At 39.3% G+C, this 26,631-nt stretch overlaps 3 protein-coding genes across 4 annotated transcripts in view; 2 read left to right on the top strand and 1 right to left on the bottom strand.

The window, feature by feature from the left end:
* Positions 1-602: 602 nt before the first annotated feature.
* On the bottom strand, positions 603-11,251 carry LOC149301012 (gamma-taxilin-like). Its single transcript, XM_089484517.1, has 9 exons — positions 11,128-11,251; positions 10,402-10,493; positions 9,642-9,812; positions 9,132-9,326; positions 7,767-7,886; positions 6,716-6,790; positions 4,391-4,483; positions 2,475-2,570; positions 603-929 (listed from the first exon to the last, which is right to left on the bottom strand). The coding sequence occupies exons 1-9, from the start codon at positions 11,249-11,251 to the stop codon at positions 603-605; spliced, it is 1,293 nt and encodes a 430-aa protein (XP_089340643.1).
* Positions 11,252-16,677: 5,426 nt separating this feature from the next.
* Positions 16,678-20,924, top strand: LOC149301011 (DNA-directed RNA polymerase II subunit RPB11-a-like). Of its 2 annotated transcripts, XM_089484624.1 has the most exons (4): positions 16,678-16,730; positions 18,401-18,490; positions 20,047-20,221; positions 20,889-20,924. In XM_089484624.1, exons 1-4 carry the CDS (start codon positions 16,678-16,680, stop codon positions 20,922-20,924), a joined length of 354 nt encoding a protein of 117 aa, XP_089340750.1. The 2 variants fall into 2 exon arrangements, with proteins under 2 accessions (XP_089340750.1, XP_089340751.1); XM_089484625.1 differs by lacking the exon at positions 18,401-18,490.
* Positions 20,925-24,137: 3,213 nt separating this feature from the next.
* Positions 24,138-26,631, top strand: part of LOC149301010 (synapse-associated protein 1-like) — a 14,504-nt gene continuing 12,010 nt past the window's right edge. Inside the window, exons 1-2 of the mRNA XM_089484663.1 lie at positions 24,138-24,324; positions 26,532-26,631. The exon at positions 26,532-26,631 is cut by the window's right edge and continues 19 nt beyond it. Of these exons, the coding sequence (XP_089340789.1) occupies positions 24,138-24,324; positions 26,532-26,631 (287 nt within the window). The remainder of the gene's footprint in view (positions 24,325-26,531) is intronic.

The following is a 26,631-nucleotide window of genomic DNA, read 5'->3' as shown; positions in this document are numbered from 1 at the left end:
CTGAGCAAAAGGAGCCATTTCCTAGATGTACAAGGAATGCATTTTAAACCACTTCCAAATGTATATATAGTCAGAGGCCTTCTGAAATATTACATTATTAATCCATAAGAATGTACAAATATACCCCTTTTTTTTCATAAATGTCTGAGAGTACAAAACTATAACCAGACTTGTACTATGGAGACAAAACGATATGAAAATGAACATTTCAACTTCATTATGGTCAAAAATATTATTATTTTTTTTTTACTGAATATTAGTAGCTTCTCGTTGAACAGGTGTGGTAAAAAAAACAAAACAAGTCTCTACATTCCGCATGTTATTTCTAAGCATGTCACTTGTAACAAGGGTGTTTGCAACATGCACCCATCATCCCAGAATATGGACAACTAAATTAAGGCAGCTGTCAAACTGTGCGGTGTGACAAAGACAAAGATGCTAGGAAGCTTTATGTACCACATGTAATCAAGAAGTCCTAGGAAAATACAAATATGGTAGAAAAAGTAAGAAATTTCTCACCACAAAAAAAACATTACCAACAACAAGTTTATACACAAATATATTATTGTGTACCTGGGTTTTTAAACAGTGGTTTGCTCATTTTAGTCAACTGAATCTATTGCACAAGAAGGCCCTGTCAAGAGTCTTTCTTCTCCGTTGGTGTTTTCCTCTAACGACTGAGAGATGGGCTGAATTCCAAATTCTTCTCTGTGGCCGATCACATACAGCTCTTCTGAAGACGTCACTGTACTTGTCTCTAAAAAGTCCCCTCCTCCCGGTTCCTCATCATCTAGAACAGACACCTGATCTTGAAGATTCGCAACCTTCTTGGTGAGCTCATTCCTCTCCGTTTGCAGGGCCCTGCAGAGCTTCTCCAAACGTTCCAATTTAACCTGCATAGCTTTGTATTCCTTGTCTTGCACAGTTTTCTGTGGGAGAACAAAAAAGGCACCGTTAGCAGTAAACATGCATTTTTGAATGATTTTTACTGTATGCCCCATCTGTCGGTTGATCTTCCAAAAATGTGGTATGCATGCACAGATCAAAAGTTCTGCCATTCAGGTTTGTGTAAAGCCTAAAACACTACCGCCTGAGAGAAGTTGTACTTTTGTACTTGCTCTCTCTACTCTTGTGCTAGCCAACTCAAAAGCTGTAGAAACTCTGTGTTGAGACAAGCACTAGATGGACATGCCAAGTAACTTGTCAGATATTTTATCACAGAAAACATGTATTTCTATATTCTGTGATTTTACACAAAATGGAGTTCGAGCCATTTTATTTTATTTAATCATATAGTGATTATTTCTTTTTGTCCTTGTTCACTCTATAATTGAGAACAAAGGAGTATTCATGTATAATGATGTTTCAGTGTATATATGATACAATTAATGTTATCTTCCATTAGAAAGTTAAGGAGTAGACACTGTATAACTTTAGAAATGTAACTTGGAATGGGGGATACATGGGAAGACTACCAAGACCTGAGTTACTATCTAGGAAGTAACATTTGGTGATTAGGGTGACCAAGGATAAATTCCAAACACATATGTAATGGTTTTAAGTTAATTCTTAGACCAGAACATCTCTCACAGGTAAATTAAGAAATTACAACGGTGTAAATACGAGTAAAAATCCTAATTATAATGGGTAAAACCCACCGTTATGATTGGAGAATTCCAATCAAAAGGTGGAGGCTATGATAATAAGCCCTGTCTTTAAAAGCTTAGGTCTTTAATTAAAAAAAAAAAATAATAAAAAAATAAAATCGCACCCTGAAATAGACAGACCCTGACGGACTTATTCACCAAATTTACCCCACAGAATTGGAATCTTAAGATTCTGGCACCATATTTCACTCTTAGAGTTACTTGGAGTCCTAACCTATATAATTTGTAGAAAGTTATATTCTTGCCCACTTAATTTCTTGACAATGAATCTGGATTAGTTAATTAAGGACCAGTTGGACAACAGCAACAAGTGGTGGTAATTATAATTGTTTTATTATTCTGAATAGAGATGAATTTTGTCTTCTTCGTATAGAATTCCCTGTTTCTGGGAAATAGTATATTACATTATTGTATATGACGGCTTGTGAGACTGCAGCTTATAACCCGTGATAACAATAATGAAAAGGTATTTAGGATCGGAGATAAAATATAGGGTATCTCCTTAAATTAATATTGTGGATGTGGTACTACAATATTTGGTAGCGTCGTTTTGCGTGTGTGACAAAATATTGGTTTTGCCTTTTTTGTCTCATTAATATCCCTAACAAACTATGTACCACATGTAATAATAATGAGCGAAGAATGCCCTCCAAAAGTAAGCATCACCTAATCAGGGTTTACCACACTATGTTGGGGCACAATCAAAGACAATACAAGTATGCTTACTTCTTTTTCAGGTCCATCTGATGGATGTTTCATACACTCGGGATTTATAACAGCCCCAAGAAACAAAGTAGAATAACTTACTTCTTCCGCCATCTGTAGTAGAGCCTTATTGTTGTTTTCCCACTTTGTACGCCACACAACAGTTTCTTTTTCCAGCTTCTTTATTTTCTTAGTCATCTGTGTATAAGGTAAAAATAGCGTAGAACTAGAATAATTACAGGCCTAACATTCACCAAATTAGAACAGGTTATTTACAGACGAATGACTAGGGCCACCATTTTGAATATTTTACTAAGTGATGAAATTACTAGTTACACTGATTCAATCTAATTTACAGATTTCCTGATTTGCCTATGTAGCAAAAATGTGCTACCCCCCCCCCCCCCAAACGATGAGTGCCATCTGTGTTGTATCTGGTTTACTTTAATGCTGTCACATAAGAACATACCCTTCTCGTAGTTTTTTTGCAGAAGATGCTCTTTTTTTATTATTTGAATAATACACTATTCATATAATTTCAACTAGTATGGGCAACAATTCATGGTTCCTCCTGTTAGAAATAATATATGCTATTAATAACTTCAACACCTATTAGCTTAAGACAGGGGTGGCCAAACCGTTGCACCTGTAATGTAATGTGCAGCTCGCGTTGGTATGACCAACATTTTCATGCCAGCTCACTTAGACCTCAGAACTCCTGCAAGCACGACCGTGCACTCTGACATTTACTGTTTATCAATGTCTCCCTACCTTCGCCAACAACCGTTTCCATCATCTCCCAGTTGACCAGGCCTTCTAGAGTGTTTCCTTAAAAGGGCGGAGGCTCAGCACACGCCATGCCCCCGATTCAAGGAACAGAAGAGAGGCTGTCCACAAGTTGCGTGCCATGGCTCTGCCCTTTTGCAGAAGTACTCCAAGAAGTCAGAGAAAATAAACAGGGAGAAGCCATGACACGCACAAGGACAGCCTCTCCCCTGCTCCTCTAATTGGAGGGGAGGATGTGCACAGACTCCGCCCTTTTAAGCAAATGCTTCGGAAGGCCTGTCAATGTAGCTGATACGGGGGAGAGGTGGACGAAGAAAGAAGCAGAGATGCGGAAAAGGAGACGGACACGGAAGTGGTCGGCTGAGAAGATAGGGAGACTATGAGAGAGAATGCGAGTAAGAGTGTGAGTGAAAAATAATGTTAGTATGAGTGAGTGAGTGTAAATATGAGCGAGTGTTGGTAGGAGTATGAATGCAAGAGAGAGTGTGAATGTGTACACTGTAATGAAGCATTGTGCAATCCTTCCTAATCAACACCTGACAGAGCCAATTCATACAGCTTTGACAACATATGAGCGGGATTTTCAACAGCTCATAACCCGGAAACTCACAAGACCTCTACTTGGTATTTGGTATTTATGCATGTATGCACTTAGTATTTACTAGTTTCAATAATCACAATCAGTTTATATTTATTTATATATGTAGTTTAGAAACTACATATATAAATATCAAGAAATACAAGTATGTAATATTCATAAATTTCTAACAAAATGTGCATGCCTTACCATTTACTGTCCCTTTATATAGCTACAGTTGGCTGGCAAATAGAAGACATGCATTAATTTTTATGAGCTATATTTTCTCACATTTGTTATGCTAGAAATATAGCCATAATAATGGCTATTTTTGCACACACGCTGAAAAAAATAAAACCTAATTTATGTTTGGCAACATTTCCAGAGTACATTAATTCCCTACAAATGGATAGTTTCCTTTAAGCTTTGGATGAGCAATTGGAAGACCAAGTGTCTCCCTCACACACTTTTTATTTTTTTAATTTTTGGTTACTCGTCAGTGCAGGGGTTTCCTTAGAATTTTGGCAGCGGCACAAAGCCTTTGAAGACTTTCCCCTACATTATTTTTAAATCATTTTTTTACATTTTGTAAATATCAGCTTTACAAACTACATATACATGATTTCTTGAATATCAGGAATATCAGACAACAAACCTTCTCCATTTCTTGCCGAAAGGTTGTGAAAAGCTCATTACTTTTTGCCATGGTTGTTTGGAATTCCTCAAATTTTTCCATGTAAAGTGAAAGCTGAAAAAAAGCAAAAAAAACCCCAAACATATCAAATAGAGTTAACAGAATATAAAATAACTTTGTAAGACCTTGCGTAGCATCAATTTGAAAGTAGCAATTAAGCATTTTTACATCATCACACAAGCACAGGTTTTGTAGGTTTCCACTATTTCGTTGCGAAAGATCACTGCCAAATATTTATATTCCTTGCATAACCAACAGTATTTCAAATTTAGATGAACCGCAAGACAAGGACATTCTTGTTACATAAATATTATATGAGTAAAGTGCTACCGAATCCTCTAGAATACAAACTATACGACCAACACCAATGTACCCTGATATAAAGTATTGGGATATCCCTGATAATTGTTCAGTTTAGATGTTTCAGGCACACTCACTGCTAACAGGTGTATAAAATCAAGCACAAAGGCAGCCATCTCCATAGACAAACACTCTCAGCAAAATGGGTCATACTGAAGAGCTCAGTGACTTTAAATGTGGCACGTGATAGGATGCCAACTTTGACAGTTAGTTAAAACTAGTCCAATGGAAGTGCTCATATTGTGAAGTGGAAGCGTGTTAGAGTAACAGCTCAGCCATGCACACTCACACCGTCCTTTGTAGCATCACTCACTACATGGTTCTAAACTGCCTCTGGAAACGACAACTGCACAAGCACAGTGTGTCGAGAGCTTCATCAAATGGGTTTCCATGGCCAAGAAGCAGCACACAAGCCAAAGTTCTCTTCGTGCAATGCTAATTGGCTGGAGTGGTGTAAAGCACACCGCCACTGCACTCTGGAACAGTAGAATCTTAAGTGATAAATCATGCTTCATTATCTAGAAGTCTGAGGAACAAATCTGGGTTTGGCAGACGCCAGGAGAACAACAGAATGGATAGTGTCTACTGTAAAGTTTGGTGGAGGAGGGATAATGGTTTTTGGGTGTTTTCTAGGGTTTAGGCTAGGCCTCTTAGTTTCATTTTAGACAATTGTATGTTTCCAACTTGGCACTAGATTGGTGAAGGCCCTTTCCCGTTCTAGCACAAAACAAAGTCCATAAAGACAAGTTGACATGTTTGGTGTGGAGGAACTCAAGTGGCATTCAGAGCTCTGACCTTCACCCCATTAAACACAGGTATAAATTTGAACACCTATTGTAAGCCAAGCCTTTTCATCCAACATCGGTGCCAGACCTCAAAAATGCTCTTTTGGGCATATATTGCCCGGACACAGTCCAAAATCTTGTGGAAATCTTTCCCAGAAGAGTGGAAGCTGTTTTAGTCGCATGGAAGAAGCCGGTTCCTATACAAACAAGAGGAGTCAATTTCCTCTCTTGCAAAATGAACTAGGCATCAAACTATATTCAGTTATGACTATATATCTGTGCTTGGAAATCTCCAGTGTTGAAAATAGTGATGTGAGAAATGATTAATATAGATCTTGATAAAGCTGGCAAAAACTACCAAAAGTGGATCTCTGCTTGGGATGCAGTCATTACAACCTGTTCTCCAAAACGTGGGAAGTTCCGTGACCGCATTAAAAAGTGATTTTATTGGACAACGTTAAACGGCTAACAGAACGATAAAGGCATTCAGTTATGGCCCAGAAGGTTGAGAATATGTCAAATATTTAAAAACACTGCCAAAACGTTGCCGTACAATTCTGTACATAACACGTTCTTGAACGCAAACAAGGACCTTTATATCTAACTCTACCGGTCAAGGCATTTTATCATTAACGACGGAAGCAGAAGTATTAAGGAAATGGCCTAATATATATTCACCAAAGCCAGCCTGGGCTTCCAGCTAATGTTCCCAAGTCTAACATTTGCCACACTGTACATACATTCCACTGCACAGGTAGGAAACAGACCACTGTGTGTCACTGGAGTGGATGAATGTCTGTAAAGTATGGAGAGATATGAACAGTTACGAAATATTTTTTCCTTTATTTAAAGACTAAAGGTGTCGTCCTTGCCCAGTTAAATATATTTCTCTACGTAGAGTTTCATTATTCTCAGGGGCTGAGCCATTTTATTGTTTGGCACAAGGCAGTATGATAAGGAGTCAGGGTATTTAGTAGAGTGATCTAAAACAACAGAGCAAGAACAATACAAAGAGGTCTAAAATATTATGCAAAAAATAGAACTTCTCATTTTAAATCTGTCACCAGATATAAAAATTATTATGCAATTACTTGCCCTGCACAGCAACGTTGGATGATCATCGACAACACGGAACACTTACCTGCTGCTTTAACTGGGTCTCTTGTTGCTTTAGCTCTTCAAATTTCTGTCTGGTTTCTGTTGCTTCATTCAGCAACTAGTAAAATCACAGAGAAATCAATCAACATAAGTTCGTACAAAATGAAATCAAACAGCACACTGCCAGGAGCAAATGACAAGTAGACACAATGAGGGACTCAAGTGGGAAGAAATCAAATAGTAATAAAAAATAAAAAAAATCATATCACTTGGCACCCATCAAAAGGAACACTTTAGCCAATACATTAATTTTAATGCAGGATCTCCCATAACTAGTAAGCTTGCAAAAATATGACTGAATATATCTCCTGCTCACTAAAGCGCATCAGCTAATTCCAGTGCCGGCTCAAGTGAGACTTCCATGGTGCACATGTGCAGAAAGCACTCCCAATGACTTCAGTGGGAGAGCGTTCCTGCAGCAGATTGGAAGTTCTGTCTTTGCAAGGGGGATACCTTTAGGAGAAGCTGCATTGTAGAGGACTGCATTGGGATGCGGTCCCGTGGGACCCGTCAAAAAACTTGGAGGTGGTTTTTCAGGTGTTGTGGGCGGGAGCAGGCGGTCAGACAATGTACCTGCAGGTCCCAGTAATACCGCAAGGCTGCCTTCGCGTTGCTCCCACACAGCATCTCTTCTCTTGTTCCGCCCAGGAACCCAGCGGAATCACGTGACTCCACTGGGTTCCTGGGCAGAACAAGAGTAGAGACGTTGTGTGCGAGCAACGCGAAGGCAGCCTTGTGGGAGTGCGCAGGAAATCTGCAGATCAGGTAAGGGGGTGGGCGGGATTGACCACATATGTTGCGGGAGCGTTCGGGAGTGGAACACACGTTGCGGGAGCGGGCGGTAATGGTCAGAAATTCTGTGGGAGCGGGATTTAAAAAAAAAAAAATAAATAAAAAAAAAAGTCCCGCGCAGTGCTCTACTGCAGTGTAGGTTATTTTTCATTTTACTACTTTAATATGTAAAATGTATTAGTGACGTTGCATGGGACATTGGAGTGTCCCTTTAAATAAAAAGACTATACACATTGACTTACAAACTCTCTTTCTCGTTGATGCCTCTCTTCAGCTTGTTTCATAAGCTGTGTGGTCTGCTGCAGCTTGGCATCAATAAGTTGTTGCTGTAGTTCCTTGTGTTTGAAAACTTTTTCAATGTGCTGGAGGAAGTAAGAGTTTTGGGTTGAGTATAGATATGGATGATTTAAGAAAACTAATGCCACTAAAGGAACTACCATAGGTTACAAAGGGAAATGCTTTGAATCATAATAAATAGGACTAACGCTTTTGCTAAATGACCCAGACACTCCACCTCTGCCCTCTTTCACTTGTTTTAAAACAAGCAAGATGTTAGAAGCAGACAGATTAACCAATAAACAGACTTTTCTAGGACAAGCAGCACAATAAGATAACGGGCAAAAAAAGAGGAAAGGTAAATTTACAGATTTTTAAATGCGTATTTCAGTGTAACTTTTTCTTTAATCCCTTAAGGACAGAGCTGGTTTTTATTTTTTAACACCTTCCATGCACTTATTTTACCACTAGCCTTTGTCAAGGTTTGTGTGTTTGTTTTTTTTTGTCGCCCCCCCCCCACCCCCCACCCCCACCACACACACTGCAACTGAGGTATGAACTTACAGCTCCTGGTATAAGTCACTGTCAAACAATATGTGTTCAGCAACATCTCCTGAGTAGAGTGATCCCACCCATGCATAGGTTTGTTGGGTTATTTGGGAGGCATGCATTTTTGGGGGAATTTTGACATCTGGCCATTCTGTGCCCATGTCCCACTCAGGACATCTTTGAACTCGGCCAATTCAATTTACCCCATCATACATTTTTGAAAACCAGATGCTCCATAATAGGCAGTATTTTACCTGGTGATGATTTTTGTGAAGATATAGCGCTAAATTTTGGACTTGCCCATAAAAACTGAACAACACTGAACGCCTCAACGCGACATTACAGCAACACTGTTTGGGGGAAGAAAGTGATCTTACATTGTTTTCTACATCTGTTTTAAACTCCTGATGTGTCAGGCACATCCATTGTTGTCAAGTGGCTAATAAGTTTACGTCAATGTGAATAAACAAGATAAAACAGAGGAACCCTGTAAAAATAGTCTAGGCAGCTCACAAACCTGTAGAAACCTTAGTCCATAAAGCAAGAAAAATTTTAGCTGGATGTGTCGATTTGTATGTAGCTATGAAATGCTATAATTTGCATGTGTCATGCTTTGTGAACTTATGTTTATGCCCTTAACAAGAAATCGGAAAGCTTCCACAGTGTGTTTTTTAATTTTTACATTAAGAGCATGATTGCTTTTAGAAAATGTTATTGACACCAGTCCACTTTATTTTGCTAGAGTGTAAAAAACACACATGCACAATAATGTAATGTCATACCTCCTCCCGCAGCGCGTACTGCTCAATAAGCTTCTTAAACTTATCCCCCAGCTCCACATTTTCCTGCTGTAGCTTGGCGTTATACAAATCATGCTGCTCCATCGGAGTCTGGATTTCACTCAATGTCATCTGAAAATGGGCAGTGGCTTCTTTACGTTCTTCCTCATATTCACGTGCTTGATGGAGATTGTCTTCCTGAATTTGTTCGGAATACAGTTCACAATTTGAAAACATATTATTTAATATATAGCGCACCAACAGACTCCCCAGAGAAGGTTTAAAGAATTACTGTACAGCAGAAGAAAAGGCAAAGGGAATAAATACAAAGCATCCCATCACAAATTAGAATCATAAATCTAAAATAAGTTTGCATGCCAGAAACGCTGCAGTAGGTTAATATCACATACAATTTATATCAATCAGTAGTATGTAATTGACACACAACGCGTATGTTTCATTACATGGGTATTGTAGTGGCCATACAATGCCTAAACACCAGTTGAAACTGACCTTTAATGCCTTATTGTGCCTCTGCAGTTCCCGGCAGAGGGATTCCAACTTGCTCCGTGCCAGGATAGCCTTGTTGTGCTCACTCTGTAAGTGAACTTTCTCTTTCACAACCTGTGCCTGCTTCTTCTGCAAAATCTTCATCTGTTTTTGGAAATTTCGACTCTCTTCCAGCTGATTGACAAAAAAAAAAAAAAAGACGAACAAAAAGGTAAAAACGAGCCAGGTTATCAGCCACAATACTACAATATGCAGCCTCATTGGTGCCAGAACGTTTTGTTGTACAATGCAATAACGTGGGCACCATAAAGACTTGAAACTAGAGTAACCTATCAGGTTTCCCTCAACGTAACACTTATTGGAAGCGAGAAGGTGGGCATATACCGTTCAATTACATAGGACAAACAAAAATCCGACCAAAACCTGGCCTAGGCTACTGATGACAAGTAGATCCTACTACAAGAATATAAGAAACATAAGGCCATGAATACCCACTGAGAAGCTTTTGGTGGTTTATTAAAGTCAAGGGTGTAAGGACTGGAGCAGTAATGTTAAAGAATGTTAAAGAAGAATTGTTTTGGGCCCTACTTAATTATCTGGTATTGATGGGTTAAAGCCAATATGACTATTTATTATGAAGAGAACTGCAGTACCCGAAACCTAGCATAAGACTCTAAAACACTTTATGTCAGGCTATACCCCTCACCATGCGACGTATAACTGTTTACATAAAAACCCCATACATTTAAAAAGTAATACATACAAGATCAGCATATTTCTTGCAAAGTGCAGCTAATTTTTCTTCAGGCGTACTCAGTGTGTTCAAAGCTTGCATCAAAAGTAATACTTCTTTACCTGTGGGTCAAAAAGGGACAACAGATTTCAACTAGTTGTATTTAAAACTAGATACTTAAGATGCTATCGATATTTTTTGGTTCTGCAGCCTTTGGGGCACAATATACCCCATAAAGGAGTTTAAAAAAAATACAGCGTGTAATCCAGGTGATTTGGGGAAGGTTCATACGCTTAACTTTGCGGTCGATTACAAGATCTCCACAGAAGTGGTTTATGGAGTCACCACATATTAAAGGCCTGGAAGAAATGGGAGTTGTGAGCATTTCAACTTTATGGGGTCTATTCACTAAAGTGGGAGTTGACAGGAGAGATGAGCTTCAGCTACTTCCCATGTATAGTTACACCAGTGGGCTTTTGTCAACGTCCCCTTAAAAGTTGATTTATGCAGGGCAAGGTCAGACCTTCACACCAAAGGAATATGCCAGTATTGGTCGTTCATAAGGAATAGTGAAGCGAGGGTGTTGAAAACACAACTACCCTGCAAACTCTCCTACCAAATATCCGTTTGGCGAATAAACCCTATGGTCAAGATACAAGATTTGGAACAGTCACAGAACTGTTTTAAGGGGTGGAATAATCAAAATTACCAATTTTGCTTCATCATCACCCTTTTTCAACTCTAAAATGGCCATACCTAAAGTCTTTTCCTTGGTCCTCTCAGTGGCTAGGTCCTGTTGCCCATCAGGTGGGTCCAGCCTGGTCTCTTCTCTTCCTGGAGTTTCCTCTCTGGTCTCTTTCACCAAGTAACTGGACAACATAGTGCCTTCAATACTTGTTATTCGCTCTTTCTTCTCACCCAGACACACAGATGAGGTAGGTTTTTCACCATTTACTATAGTCTCTGGAAGACGACTGGTCACTAAATAGTCAGAGCCATTCTCGTCAACGCTCTTATAATCAGTCTCTTCCATTATAATCTAAAGATGGAGATGAAAGGGTCAATTTTTTGTAGCTCTAGGTCAAAAAACTTAATTAAACAATGGCACACCTACAGCACTTCTTATAGGTTAGCACCCTTCTTTTCAAGGGATCAGATGTAATTGGACAGTTTGACTAAATCAACAATGCGGTACATTCTGGGAAAAGAAGGAACACGCTGGTGAGCTTATCCACACCAAAAGGCCTCAACCGCCACGGAAGACGCCAATAGTGTATGATTACAGAATTATTTCCTTGGGGAAGAAAAACTCCTTCAAAACATCTAGGCATGCCAAAAACACTCTCCTGGAGGCAGGTGTAATCGTCAAAGTCTACAGCCAAGAGGACTTCATGAAAGTAAATACAGAATGTTTACCACAAGGTGCAAACCACTGGTAAGCCTCAAACATAAGAACACCATATTAGAATTTGCCAGAAAACAAAAATGTCCCGTTCTGGAATAATATTCTTTAGATAGACGAAAGGTGGAGGTAGTGTTAAGGCATGGGCTGCCAATGTAACGGCACACTACTGTTTATTGATAAGACACTTTGATGATGACAGGAGCAGCATGATAAATTCTGAAGTGTCTTGGGCTGTATTATGAGCTCAGATTCAGCCAAGTGTTGCACAACTGACAAGGTGGCTCTTCACAGTACAGATGGACCACCACCCAAAATATACTGAAGAATCAACCAAAGAAGTGGAATATGTTTCAACGGCTGAGTTAGCCACCTGACCTCAACCTAACTGGACAAGGATTTCACATGCTGAAGACAAAACTGAAAGAAGAAAGATCTGTAAACAAGCACCAACTGAAGAATGCTGCATTAAAGGGAGCATTACAAGGATAGAAACCCATAATTTCAAGTTCATTGTGGTGGCATAGAGAAACAAAATTACGTGTCCCTGTCCAAAATATTTATGAACCTCACTGTGAATTTAGTACACCTGCTACAATGCCCTTTTCTAACAAAATTACAATGGGACACAGAATTTGAGAGGGCACAACATGAACACGATGAGTTGAGGAATAGTCTTTACTGTATTGATTATATGGTGATTCGATAAAACAATATGGTGGGATTTCATACACATGACATCCGCATTATGCATCCACCGGCACTCTACTGAGAAGAAAGATTATTGCTGGCCCAATGTGCGGCATGGTTTCAAAACACAGACAACGATGCATTTATCCGGTATGGTTCTCCACGTCAGAGCATTTATGGGCACATATGTAAAAGGCCAGAAATGGGCAAAAACTCCATGGTGTACAAGGTAAGCCTAGATGAATACGGGATTTGCAGACTCAAATTGTTTTAAGCTTATACACAGCAGGATTCCATGGCCATCGCCTGCTTTATTCTATGAACAGTAAATTCTAAGGTGGTCTATGTATTCTTGTTGGAAAATATGTTAAGTGTGTAGAGAGGTGAACATGCAGCCACACGCACCTCTTTCTGGAATATTAATGATTTCTAAGTGTCCTCCAATTTTCTTGCTCTTCAAGTAATAAAACTAGGATTTTAGCAGTGGGTAGGGAGGACGTGTAAGGACACGCATGTGAGAATTCATTTCTACAGACTGAACGTGAAAGAAAAGCTACTGAAAATACCATGACCTGTACTGAGGTGACACCTAGAAAGTGACTTATAGTTATTACCCAGCAAGCTTCCATAGCTGACCTTCAGAGTGAGTCATCTTAAGCAGCACTTAATCAGCTTTGAGATGGGGTTATGGAAGTAAAACTTTAACAACCCTTGTATGTCTGTGTAGTTAACAACTATTGGGTTTTTTTTAGGACGGAGTTAGAACATGAAAGTAAAACATATGATTCATAGAAGTTGATACTCTAAATTGTTTGTGAGAGCACAGCTAATCTGTTGCTCGCCCAAGGGGTTTATTCGCAAACAGATCAATAGACACTTTACGTTTATTTTGAGGTGGAAAATAAAATACAACCGCATTCCACTGATAGTCTACGTGCATTTTTTTCACATTTGGGTTCGCCTTCCTTTTTCTTGTGCTATGGGCAAAGGCATGCTGTTAACTCAGGGAAACCTTTGCTGTTCTGCAACAAATATCTGAGGCACAGCATCTACAGACAATGCAGAGTTTCTGAAGATACGACGTATGACCTGGGATAACAGGCTGGAATCATTTACAACAGGGCTGGCACAAAATGCTAGGAGCGAGACACAAATATCTAGGAGCCACAGCTACCGGCATTCTTCAGTTTTGTGTGAACTTAAATAGACTCCAACGTGCATTTGAAAAATACCATTTTGGGGACTAGACCGTTCTAGTGAGCAGTAAATATTCAGAAACTGCACACAAAGGATAACCGCAAGTAGTCCAACCACCGCTTATACCTATATATTTAAAATTCAAATTTACAATATGGAAAATTTACAGTTACATTAACACATATTAAGGCATACCGGTATAAGAAGAGTAAAAATCTTGCGCAATATTTATTAAAACCCACAACTATGGCTGCCAACACCCTTTCCCGCAAAATGACTCACTTTTGGGGTTTCATAAAATATATTCCACAGTCATGTAAATCGTTAAGGTGACAATTACAATTTCTGTAGTGCTCACATGAAGCGACCTTTTGTTTTTGCATATTGGCAAGACCTGGGCAGGTAATTCCACTTCTTGTAACGAGCACGTTGTTGTAATGTAATGTTTTTTTAGAAAAATACATCTTAATCATATTTGGTCCATGTTATCCCAAGGTAACTACATTTTTACAATTAAATGCAGAATAATAAATATCATTAATAGTACTGTTAAAGATATTTAATCATGTAAACTTTTCTTCTCATAATTTTGTTGAGGACTGTCACGTGACACCAATAGGTTGCTGCCACAGGTATGTAAAAAAAAAATAAAAAATAAAAAATAAAAGGCTTCTTCAAAATGTTAGTTTAAACTGAAGAAAAAAGAAAAAAAAAATGTACAGGTTTTCTTTTGCTTACTATACTAGAAATTGCAAATCATTTAAATGGACAGTGTAATGCCCTATACATGTTATAGTATTAAAGGCATATTAAAGGATTTTAATGTGTTATTTACTTAAAAATACTAATAAAAATGCTACAGCTATTGAGCTGCAGTCTACCGTCCCTCGATCTTCTGCTTTTCAGGCTTTACGTAGCCAATCGCTAGCAAGAAAATACAAAAGGGGTATCGCTTTTGAGTATTCCCACAGGTTCCCCAAAAGTGCATCTGATGGCTCAAGAGCCCCATAATGTAAAAAGTGTCCTGACAAGATTTAAAAAATACTTATGACATTGATTGTGAAAGAACTCTGCTTGTGCATGCCTATCAGGGGGTAATACACCAGAATTTGGAGAAAGGGTTAGGGCACCTTCTGGGTCTTGGAAGAACCCTGTGTCTCTTTGATTGGACTCTCCAGTTAAATGCACATAAATTACATTGCCATGCATAAGGATCAACGAGTAGTCTTTTTCCCAATTATTTTTTAAAATGATTTGATGCAAACGCCTGTTTCTATCCTGAAACAAAATGAAAGGTGAATGTTATAATCCTTTGTTCCACAAACTAATTTTGCTGAGCTTACTGCAGAGGCCTTTCTCACTCCAATTAAACATCTTTATAAGATGGTGAAACATACCTTAAGTAGAGATTCGCCACCGGGCAACGTAGACCAAGTTTTAGAACCACTGGAACAAACATCGGCCACTATACCTGTGGAAAGCCTTCAACATCTGGTAGACTCCATTACCTTAATCAGTTCTGAGCACCAAAGGACTCAACGACCAGCGATGATCAGACACAAACAGGGTCTGCACGCTCATTTTAAAAGAGAACTTGGTAAATTGTCCGCAGGCGTTAGAAGCCAGACAGACAAATCTTAGAGGCAGCCTCTTAGCTTTCTTAGGAGCCAGAAAGATACATCCATATAGATCAATATAAAACGGCAAAAAATACAGAGCCAAATCAAAAAACCCAAGGACTTGCACCAGCTGATAATAATAAAACACCTGGTCTCTTATACTGTATCTGCAACACACTGATTAGGTATACCATATGCATGCGGTTGTTCATGCTATCACTCCTTCCCCTGGCAGGGTGTGGAAATAGATTGCATTTAAGGCATGGGTGTTCTTAGTGGGTTTTTTTTAGGAATTTACAAAGAGTTTTTTCTTAATGTAAACAAAGAAGTGAAAATAATTTGTTCTGCTAAATTACACTTTTACCCAAAACGTCTTATGCTGGTCTTCTAATACACACCATGTTGTGCCTACACAGCCACAGTGAGGCAACATTACCGACGCTTTGACTGGCTCTTATTAGTACCGGCCAAACTTTATAAACACCATGCTAGACGATCGAGAGATCCCAGCGCATCTCATTTCACAGAGAAGCCCAATGACTGATGGCCAGAAGCGCTTTAAAGGGATCACATACACGCATGAGCTGGAGATTTATGAAGCAGCCCTGCCGGTAAATCCCGTACGGAGTTCCACAGCTAGTCGATGTCTTGGGCTGGAGACCCTAATATTGCACTGGGCTGTGAAATCAACAAGATGTGACAGGTGTACCCCTCAATAATCATGTGTCCCCCTCGTGTCTGTGACCATCATTACACTGGCTGATCGCGCACATAGTGAATGTAAAAGCGGTTTCCCTGCCCGTCTGTTATTACCTGTGAGATCTCTTCCAGTCTGCTCGTGTTTTTCACCGTCGCCGCAGCTTCTTCTACTTGGGTCGACATAATGTGACGCAGTCTTGTAAGTGCCGCGCTACAAACACCAGCAATACCCCCAACTCAACGCTATACCTCTGTACGCTGTAATCTACTAGCCAATCAGACGAAGGATCTAGCAAGAGAACGATGACCGATTCACACCTGCCAACCAATTGCGTGAGGAGGAAGTGCGCGTTTCGCCATGTTGGACGCTGGCAAAATAGTATGTTATAGGTGCTGTCGAATTGTTAATGCTAGCTGCGTCTTTAATTTGGTGTCGTTTACTATCTAATACCGTGATAAGAAATATTTAGCATATACGCTTTTTATTAACAGCACGCGACTACAACTCCTGCCCATATCAAACATGGCAGCCAGCTCGTAGTCGGTGTTTCAGCATGGATGTAATGGAACTATGAGAAGGAAGTGGCAAATTGGCGCGTTGATGACGCCATCAGTGGGAGCCTTGAGGTTTGAATCTGTCGGGGCTTTGAATCAGCAGTGTAATCACAGTGGAGAAGAGCCAAGTAGAACGCTACCGGTATGAATGCGCCACCGGCCTTCGAATCCTTTCTTCTGTTTGAAGGAGAGAAGAAGTAAGTATAGACGCGTAGCGACGTGGAGGAAGTTTACGTTTAATACAGTTGTGCGGTCATGTTTTTATCATCAGTGCTATCTTTTAAAATGGCAGATTTTGTGTCCCTCAGACTGTGAGCAATACTGGCCTGTTGAAAATATGGATCGATCGGCAGTAACATTATCAATAATGGCTGTCACCAAGCTACCTCTTAGCGCATTGTTTTTCATATAGGGAGATCCCCTCGTTAGAGTTAAAGGGACACGCCAGCCGTCATGTGCATGTTAATGTGTATGATTGCTGTGCTCCGCTAGTTGCAGTGCAGGAGATGTGTTTGGATATTGTGTGGCATGTGCTTTCCTGACACTGATTGGTTGCTTCAAACTGCCAATCAGTGGCTACAATAGTTAAACCTAGGTGGGCAATTGATGGAAATTCTGGTTGACTTTATTCTTTGTTTTAAAAAAGCGCTATCATGTTCCGTAGCACTGCACGGTGGGTAGACAAAACATATCAAGTAGCATATAGCATAACAATTTGACTTACAGAAACAGGTGAGACGGGCCCTGCTCAAACTAGCTTACAATCTAGAGGATTCTGTGTGTATAAGTATAAATGTACTCTTTGAATAAAATACTTTAATGTGCATTGTTCTTTAGAGAGGTAGTCAGGGACATTACATCCCAATACTTGTGCTAGCCACCTTCTGAAGCCAAGCACTGACCCACCCCTCTGTTCATTTTATTTATACATCCTCTTTGCATACTGAAACTACTTAGCCCTAACTACTGCTATAAGAGAGCTATTGCTCACTCTTTTCACCCCTCCTCTTGTGTCAATTACACTTACTACTTTGTTAGATTGTAAGCTCTCTTTTTCCCCCTCTAGCTTTTGACCACCATAGTTTCTATAGCAACAGTACTTAAAATATCTTTTATTTATATAGTGCCAAAAATGTACGGAGCGCTTCCTACAATACATATATCCAAAGGGTATGACAAGATTAGAATTGACAGCCTGACAAATGGATACTTTAGGTGGAGAGATCTAGAGATGGGTATCTAACAAGTAATTTTCTTCAGGTTTGGTAGGGGTGGGGCTTTCCTAATTTTTGTGTCATTTTCTGTGGATTTCAGCAAACTATTACTCAATTTTTCAATAAAAAAACTGCAGATAGCCTTAGAGCTGACTTCCACGCTGAAGGCAACATCAGCACAAGCACTGTATGTTAGGAGCTAAACAGCTACACACAAGCCTAAGATCACTATGCACAGTGCCAGACGGCAGCTGGATTGCTGTAAAGCACAATGCCACAGAATTTGGAACAGTGGAAACGTGTCCTCTGGAGTGATAATTTTTAAGTCTTGCAAACAAATCTGGGTTTTCCCAGGGTAACACTACCCTGAAAATGCATGATGCCTACTGTAAAGTTTGGTGGAGGAAAGATAATGGTTTTGGGCTGTTTGTCAGGGTTTTAGCTGCAAAAGGGAGATGGGGGTGCATCAGGGGCAACTCTTTATTTACGCTTGTGGTTTTGGGATGTCCAAGCTCGTATAGGTTTGATGGTCGTGTCCTCACTGGTTATATTGTGAACTGAACTACTGATATCGGCCAGCAATCATGGATGTTGGGTGTAATTCAACTATAACAGCTTTCTTATTTACTTTATAATAATAATTTTATTTGCAGGATAACAATTACAAAGGACACTAAAGTACCAAATGCATGTTTATTTACCATTAACAAAGAAGATCACACTATTGGAAACATCATTAAATCGTAAGTACTATATGTTTTGTTTTTTCCCTCTTTTATGAGGTTTAAGCTAAACTATGTACTAAATCCTGTTTTTCCCCAACAATGAATACATTTGGCACCTAAACAAATTTGTATATTATAGTGTTTACTTATTTTAGAACATACAACATGTTTTCTTGCAACTTTAGTTGTAAATGCATGTAGAGTTGCACATTAGACTAGGGTTATTGTATATATGTTTTCCTGTATGTAGCTTTATCACTTCTTGTGGTTGGTAAACATCAGTGATAGTATTGCATGATAAGGTTTTATAAAATATTCCTGGGTTTATTTTAAAAGGCCTATTACAGTCGACTAATTTGCTAGAGGAAATATATTTGACCTCAAAAATGCAAAGACTCCGGAGAGCAGTCACAAGCCACCCTGCAAGAGTTTTTGCCCCTCGTAAGATGGCGGCAACCATTAAAAAAAACAAAAGTTCTCAAGAGGGTGCAAGTCAATTGAGCCCAGCTTACTAATCATAATGTGATGGGACATATCACTATACTCAGGAGATGTTGCTGAAAATATATTTCATGTTGGGTGACAGTGACATTTATAAGGAGCTGTAAATTCATACCTGAATTACAATGTGTGTGGAAAGAAACACAAAAAAATACCACCACAAATTTTGACAAAGGCTGGTAGTAAAATTAGTGCATGAAAAAGGTTAAAACACCCTCGGGTGTCCAGTTTTCAAAAATATGATTTGATGGGGATAATTAAACTGACCAGCTTCAAAGATGTCCGAAATAGGACACGAGGCAGTATTTTTAACGTGTCCAATGCATACTTCCCAAATGTGGCCTTTTAGCCCACAAACAACTCGACAAACCCATACATGGGGGTTATCACGATACTTTCAAACATACAGTATATGGTTTGATGGTAATTTGCATTGGCCGGCTTCAAAGATGTTTCAAATGGTTTTGAAATGGCAATATGCTACTTGTACTTATTGCCCTATAATGTGCATAAAAACATGGGTTTTTGTATACTCATGTCAAATATTAAAATCTATTTAGCAATTTTTTTTTTTATAAACTTCTATAGATTTATAGTAAAAGTCAGAATAAGTCCTTGACGCCTTGGGGAGAGGCCAGACATGGCCCCTGATGCCAATCTTGGTGTTGTCATTAACATGACTGTTTTTGCATCGCGTGCCTGGACCGTATAATGATCTCGTTACCCACGTTGGTGTAAATATGCCACTTCCTGGAACAGGGACAATATCTCATTTACGTTCACCACATTTTAAGTAATATATCTTACTTCTAAAGTAGTGTGTCTCCAGAATAATAAAAAAAACAAAAAACTCTTCTACAACAATTTGTTAGTTCTATCATCATGTGTGAAACCATTAGTATATGTTTTATGAAGCTTTGGTCAAGGTAAGTTTGTTTTCACAGACCCAGCTTATATCCATGCTAGGCACATGGGGAGAATAGTTTACTGCAAAGGCTAGTTGACGATACATTTGGATCTACCTAGAGTTTTATTTTATTTTTTTATTATGTTTTTTTATTTTATTTTGCCAGGCAACTGCTGAAGGATCCTCAGGTGTTGTTTGCTGGTTACAAAGTTCCACATCCCCTGGAGCATAAAATTATTATTAGAGTTCAGACAACCCCAGACTATAGTCCTCAAGAGGCCTTTACCAATGCAATCACTGACTTAATAAGTGAACTGTCCCTTCTCGAGGAAAGATTTAGGGTACGTATTACACTTATTTTGTATTTACGAGCACATAAATCATTTGTTAGTGGTATTACACCATGGTACCATGGTCCTTATCGCGTAAATAATATGCAAAACAAACTGTGGCAATAACTGGGAACTATTGGTTAGAAATTGGCTTTGCTAACTAATAGTACAATATTTGAAAAATAGTATGTGGTTTGGGTTACTTTTACATTTAGCAAGCATTTTTGCTTTAGTGGCAACTGATTCTGGCAGGTCACAATAAAATTATATTATGCAGAATCTGCCATGTTATGACACCGCTTTCCTCAAAATAGTTCCTTACTTTTAGACTATAAAACAATTAAATAAAAAAATAGTGCGCTTTGTTTTCCAGTCTTTTTTTTTTTAACCATAAGTGTAAAAATTTAAAACAAACCCCAAAACACTCGGTGACCCTCTCTGTGTAAGTGTGTGACATGCCTGCATGCTTCACTTTATACCCCTGTTAGCAATGAGTGTGGCTGAAACACCTAAACTCGATAACTAGGAGGGGTGTCCAGATACTTTTGGGCATATAGTTAATATTGACAATACATTTTTATATAGAGCTTGAGATCACATTACGGTGTCATTATTTATGGCTTCAAGATGTTTTTTTATGAGAATATCCATATTTTTATGTTTTAATATTTTACAGGTTGCCATCAAAGATAAACAAGAGGGAATTGAATGAGTGCTTCTGTGGTCAATGTGTATTTTTGTTGTTGGGAAAGTATTGTCAAAGTTGAAAACAGTCCTTTGTATGCTATATATGATTAGTGTATTTTTTTTTTAAATAAAGTAGCCATGTACTGGTTTAAATGTGTTTTAATCTTTTCTTTAATTCTTTATTTTAGAATGTATTATACAATGTAAACTTACTAGGAACTAAACTTGAGTGAGACTGTGGAACACAAAGCATTGTGCTTTCCCAATTAAAATACTACAGTAGTAAAATAAAACCATGCGCATCTTACTCTGCTGTGTGTGAATGTATGCATGCGTAATGCAGGAGTACATGGGTTCCTGGACCTACTCGGAACCAACTTCACGAATTTCTTCTGCCTTTGGATATTTACCCCTTAAGGACCAGGCTGTTTTTTACTTTTTGTACCCTTTGGGACCGAGGCTGTTTTAACACTTTTGCGGTGCTCCTGTTTAGATGTAATTTTCTCCTATCCCATTTAGTGAACCCACACAAGTTATATGGTTTGTTTTTTTTTTAGGACAAGAAGGGCTTTCTTCAGATACCATTTTTTGATCATATTATCTAACTTCCTATTTAAAAAAAATAGTGATGGAACATTGGGGGGGGGGGGAATTTTTACCCGAAAAATCTTTTACTCGTCCAAAAAAGCTAATGAAAAAACTTGCTAAATAGATTCTACTATTTATCCTGAGTGTAGAAATACCCAATGTTTGTTTTTTTTGCTTTTTTCTGCAAGTTATTGGGCATGTGGACACCCACGGGGAGGGCGACTCTGATCTCGGTGTTGCTGAATGGCTCGACATTGAGGCATTACAGCAACACCGTTTAAGCGAGGAAAGTGATCATAGATCGCTTTCTGAGCTTGTTTAATGAAATGACATGCCTGACTCGTCAATGGATGTTAAGGGGTTAAACTGACACCGCCATTAAAGAAGAATGCATTTTAAAATATTCTTCAAAATAAAACTTAAAAAAAAAAAACTTCCCTGAAGTGTTACGGCGGCTGCTCTTCTCCTTCATGGTCTAACATTTCTTGCCACTGATTGGCTGGTTGAAGCAGTAACATATTGGTTGCATGTATTAAAGTGCATATGGTTGCTGTTGCCAAACATGTTGGTTTAAGGTGTAAAGGGTTGCACGGGCTGTGTATTTATTATCGCATTTGTGTAGTATTGTCAGGGAATATGTTCTGGGAAGCCTTTTGTAAATAACTGAAGATCCAAGTGACTTGGTTGATACAGAGGCAAGTTAAGAACCGCTCTTCAATGTGCAGCTGTTTTGAGCATTTTTAAAGTGTCCCATGCAGCCCCACTTATGAAGAATGCACCTTAAGGTACTTTTGTGTGTTAGTCCTTTAACATGTATCCTTCAATCTGCAGGCACCTGAAAACCTAGGAGCAGAGGATAGGAAAAGAAGGAAAATGTCCCTACTTGTCATTTAGCCTTTCTGTCTCACGTTACTTTTAAACAACTCCTCTACCTTTAGAATTTTTGATCCCCTGCTCCCTCACCTCTTTAATGTCCAATTACCATAACTCAGGTGTTTAATACATCTCTTTCACTTAAGTATAAAGTTTTCTTCATGATCAGGAAAATCGCTGTAAAACTATAAGAATGTGTACTTTCACACTGTTTAAGTGGCACAGGGGCGCATCACATTTAGTGAACATGCCCCCACCAGAGATACCATGAGCATAGGATTACTCTTCTAAAAGATTTCCGTTCACAAGGTACCTTTTTAGCCAAACCGTGAATGAAATTAATATTCAGTTAACCTAAAGTATGAATAATTACTCATATAATGTAAAGAATGCAGAAGTGGAAATGACTATATGGGAAGGCACTATCACTTGTATGCTTATAGTAACTTGTGTGTTATAAATGATTAAGATGTTTGACAGATAATCCAGTCATGATAAAAAAAAAATACACAAATGTGATGCAAAGGAATGTCATGACGATCAGATGCTAGAATTTAGGATAATTGGCAAAGCCCATGTTGGTTTTTTAATGCTTTGCCATAAAGATTCAGCTCAGTGTGTTACTTGCACAGGAAAATTCTAATAATGGAAAATAAAGGAAGTTTATTGGCACATAAGGCAGCCAGGTTTTTCCCATAAAACTTCCCCTTTAAGTGCCATCGTTACGCTGAAACAGAGCAGTCACTTGACGTAAATTCCCGTGACTCCGCTGGGTTCCTGCGCGGAACAAGAGAAGAGACGCTGTGTGTGAGCAACGCAAAGGCAGCCTTGCGGGAATGCGCAGGATTACTGGGCCCCGCAGGTACATTGTCTAACCACCCGCAACACCCCAAAAACCGCCTGCACATCCAGTGACCCGGTATATCGTATGTGAAGCCGCTTCACTCCAAACGTATATGGTCATAAGTTTTTCAGTGTATGAAATGCAGAAACAATGTGATCACTGCTCCCAAAATCAACTAAAGCAGGCAGGCTTTCATAATAGAACCATATTCTATCGGTTGCCATGGAGATAACATAACTTTGCAATCATTGCACTACAATCCCTCCCTTTCATTATCAAGAGCAGACAACGTGACCTAAACCTATTCGCTGACGTAAACAGCAAAGGACGGCGTCATACACCATTTAGGCGAAAAACATACTCCTTCGGCCGTGTAACTACTCTGACCAATCTATTTGGTATCCAACAGCGCGCATGTCACGTTTGACACAGCGGCAGTGGCATTTTGTGGGTCACGTGAGCATGCGCAAACACCACCACCACAACAAATATTTCCACACCACGTACGTTCCATGCCTCGACGCAATGCGGTAGTTCTAAACCGTAGAGACAGCACTGGCAATTCTAGCAATGATTATTGTCTATTTTGGCTGCCATTTTCATTGCATTCCTTACAGAAAAAGCCCGTTCTAAAAACTTTTAATCTTCTGTTGTGTAGGGCTCTGTAGCCCTGCGCCGGTGTTGACCGTGGGAGGAGCTAACCGAGTATTTCTTATCTGTGGGTTGGCGCTCTGTACGTCACGTGGTTGTCAGAGGCTCTGTGATTGGATCAGGAATCACCAGTTGACGTAACCTCCCAGGACGAGGAAGTTTTGACGGTGTTGGAATAAAAAAAAACAAACAAACAAGGCAATATAAAACAATAAGGCTAAGAGTATATCGGTGAAGGCACGGCGCACCACCGCGTCCGTGTGCTCCGTGTCAGCACTCAAAATGTTTAAAGGTTTGGGAAGCTGGTTAGGACTAGACCCGGAACCGGACGCACAAGGCACCGGGGAGGTAGAACAGGCGACGGACAGAGGTGGAGAGCAGGCCGATGGGTCTCAGGACGCGGAGATCAAGCGCTCCAGCGGCGATGAAGAGGATGACGTGCTGGTCAGACAGGCGAAGGGACTCGGCAGTGAGTATGATGCTTTGTGCTGCATGCAGTGACACGGGGTTATCAGCAGCTATGGGGGCCGCTCTGGGGATTATTCACTAAAGAGTCTGCAGGAGAGTTGTTTTAGCCCCATGACTCCACTATACATCTCGGTGAGCTTCTGCTGCTTGGGCCTGTGTAATGAACACTTCTACCAGCGAGATTTCTCCAGATTCTCATCAAACATTATATTATGCATTATATAGAGCCAGCTCATTGTTTAACCCGTTAAGGTCCAATCTGTCTTACATTTTTGCGGTTGGCCAGAGCATTCTCCCAGTATCTGTCAGGTTCGCTTGTTTAAAATACCTGAACAACTTTTTTTTTGTTGTTGTTGAAGTGGAATGAGGACTGCCTTCTAATAATATAGCTATAATAAATATAATATAGAAATAATAAGTGTGTATGTATGTATATATAATATATCTGTATATGCGACAGCGCACAATATTTAATAACTATCCAGTCAATGTTAAGCGGGATCGAATAGCATAGGCAGAGCCCACTTGCAGGCTTTTATTTGTATGTGAGCAGCACACCTTTGTGGTTGTTTTTCCTAGTTTAGTGCTACAGCAGCAATTGGCATTCAAACAATGTAATGGTGTTGGCACCAAGCGCCTTTACTCTGTATCAGAGCCAGCAGTAGCTTCTGCCACAGAGGGCAGATCTGGCTGCCACCAGCAGTCCCCCGTGGTTTCTTCTGTTCCAAGAGATGGCTTAGATTGCCCCCAGGCTTAGATTGCCCCCAGGCTTAGATTGCCCCCAGGCTTAGCTTGGCGCAAGTGCTTGAGCTGGGAGTGTTTGCTAGGGGCGTTGATGGTCCCCCTAAAGCATCTAGTTTTCTAGTGCATGGTGAAAAACATTAGCTCTCCATACCTTGTTTGTCTCTTTTATGACATTTTCTGGCGCTATACAAAGCAGTAAAACAAATGTTTGTACTTTACATGATGATTATGTAAACTATTTTGCTTCTCTGATGCCGAGATGCTGGGACATTGCGTTGCTGTTGTCTCAGTGAATTTTTTCTTACCGGTTTAACAGGTGCTGGCACATACAATTGCTCTAGCAATTTTTTTTTTATTTTTTTTTAGCCCTGAAGGAGAGTTTTTTTTATTTTTTATTACACATTAAGAAATGTTAAAACAAGAGGCCATTGTCTAGAGTCAGAGGTTAAGTTGCAACATAAGGACGTTTTAGTTTACTGAGAGGGTTGTCAATAAATGGAACAGCCTCCCGTCATAATTGGTAGAGGCTAATACAGTAAGGGAATTTAAGGGCCCAGCTAGTACGTACTAGTACTGGCATTTGGAAATCTATACTAATATGCAGGTTTTTGGGGTTCTCTTTTTAATTTTTTTTCCCCCATTATTATTATTTTTTTCATGACTTTGACTTGTCATGGATGTGATTTACATTTAATGTTTGGAGGTATGCACATCCCTTTATGCAGTTCCATTGAGCTTCGGCAATGATATTAAATTTATATAGTCCTTTAATTACATAAATTTACTTTTTATGCAGTGCTTCCGTCTTGCAGAACAAGTTCTCTCTTCTGTCTCTTCCTGCAGGCTTTGATTTCTAATCAATTTCAATCACCTCTTCTAGGAATTACAGGATTGTTTGGAACTCAAATCCACTACGAGTGTTGTACCTTTTAAACTGGTAGCTATTTGGCAGTGAGATGCTTAGACATTTTCCCCCTGAAACGTTATAATCGTCCTATTTAAGGGACACTCCGTCCACCTGATGCACTTTAACTGATATCGTAGCCGAGTGGTCAAATTGAGATTACGAGACGTGCCATGCTTTGCGGAATCGCCTCCTTCCATATGCATTTGTCCTGTGCCTTCTAAGAAATGCATATTAAATCACTCAAATACATTAATATGCATTCTTTTTTTGGTGAGGCTGCCTGTGACATTAAACTGTCCCTTTAATGATTGTCTTGAAGCAATGCAGGTTTACAAGGCGGCAGTTGTCTTGGTTTTGAGAAATTAGTTGATTATTAGTAAAAATAAAAAAAAATGCATATAGCTGGCTTTAGGTAACATTGTAATAACTTTATTTTATGTCAAATCTTTTTGTTGCATTTTTAAGTTAATTGCCATCTTATGTTTTGATTTTGTTTTATTTAATATTTACTTATTTTATGTATTTTTCTAGTGAAATTATTTGTTTTTCTTCCAAAGATTATCTATTGAACTTTGCTTCAGTTGCTACAAGAAAGATATCTGATTCAGTTAGTGAAACCGCTCAGAGTATCAAGAAGTCAGTGGAAGAAGGCAAAAT

This window comes from Sceloporus occidentalis, unplaced genomic scaffold (assembly GCF_023333645.1).
Source record: "Sceloporus occidentalis isolate IW3139 unplaced genomic scaffold, rSceOcc1.0.p SCAF_22, whole genome shotgun sequence".
Lineage (NCBI taxonomy): Eukaryota > Metazoa > Chordata > Lepidosauria > Squamata > Phrynosomatidae > Sceloporus > Sceloporus occidentalis.
This window is presented reverse-complemented; position numbering and strand designations above follow the sequence as displayed.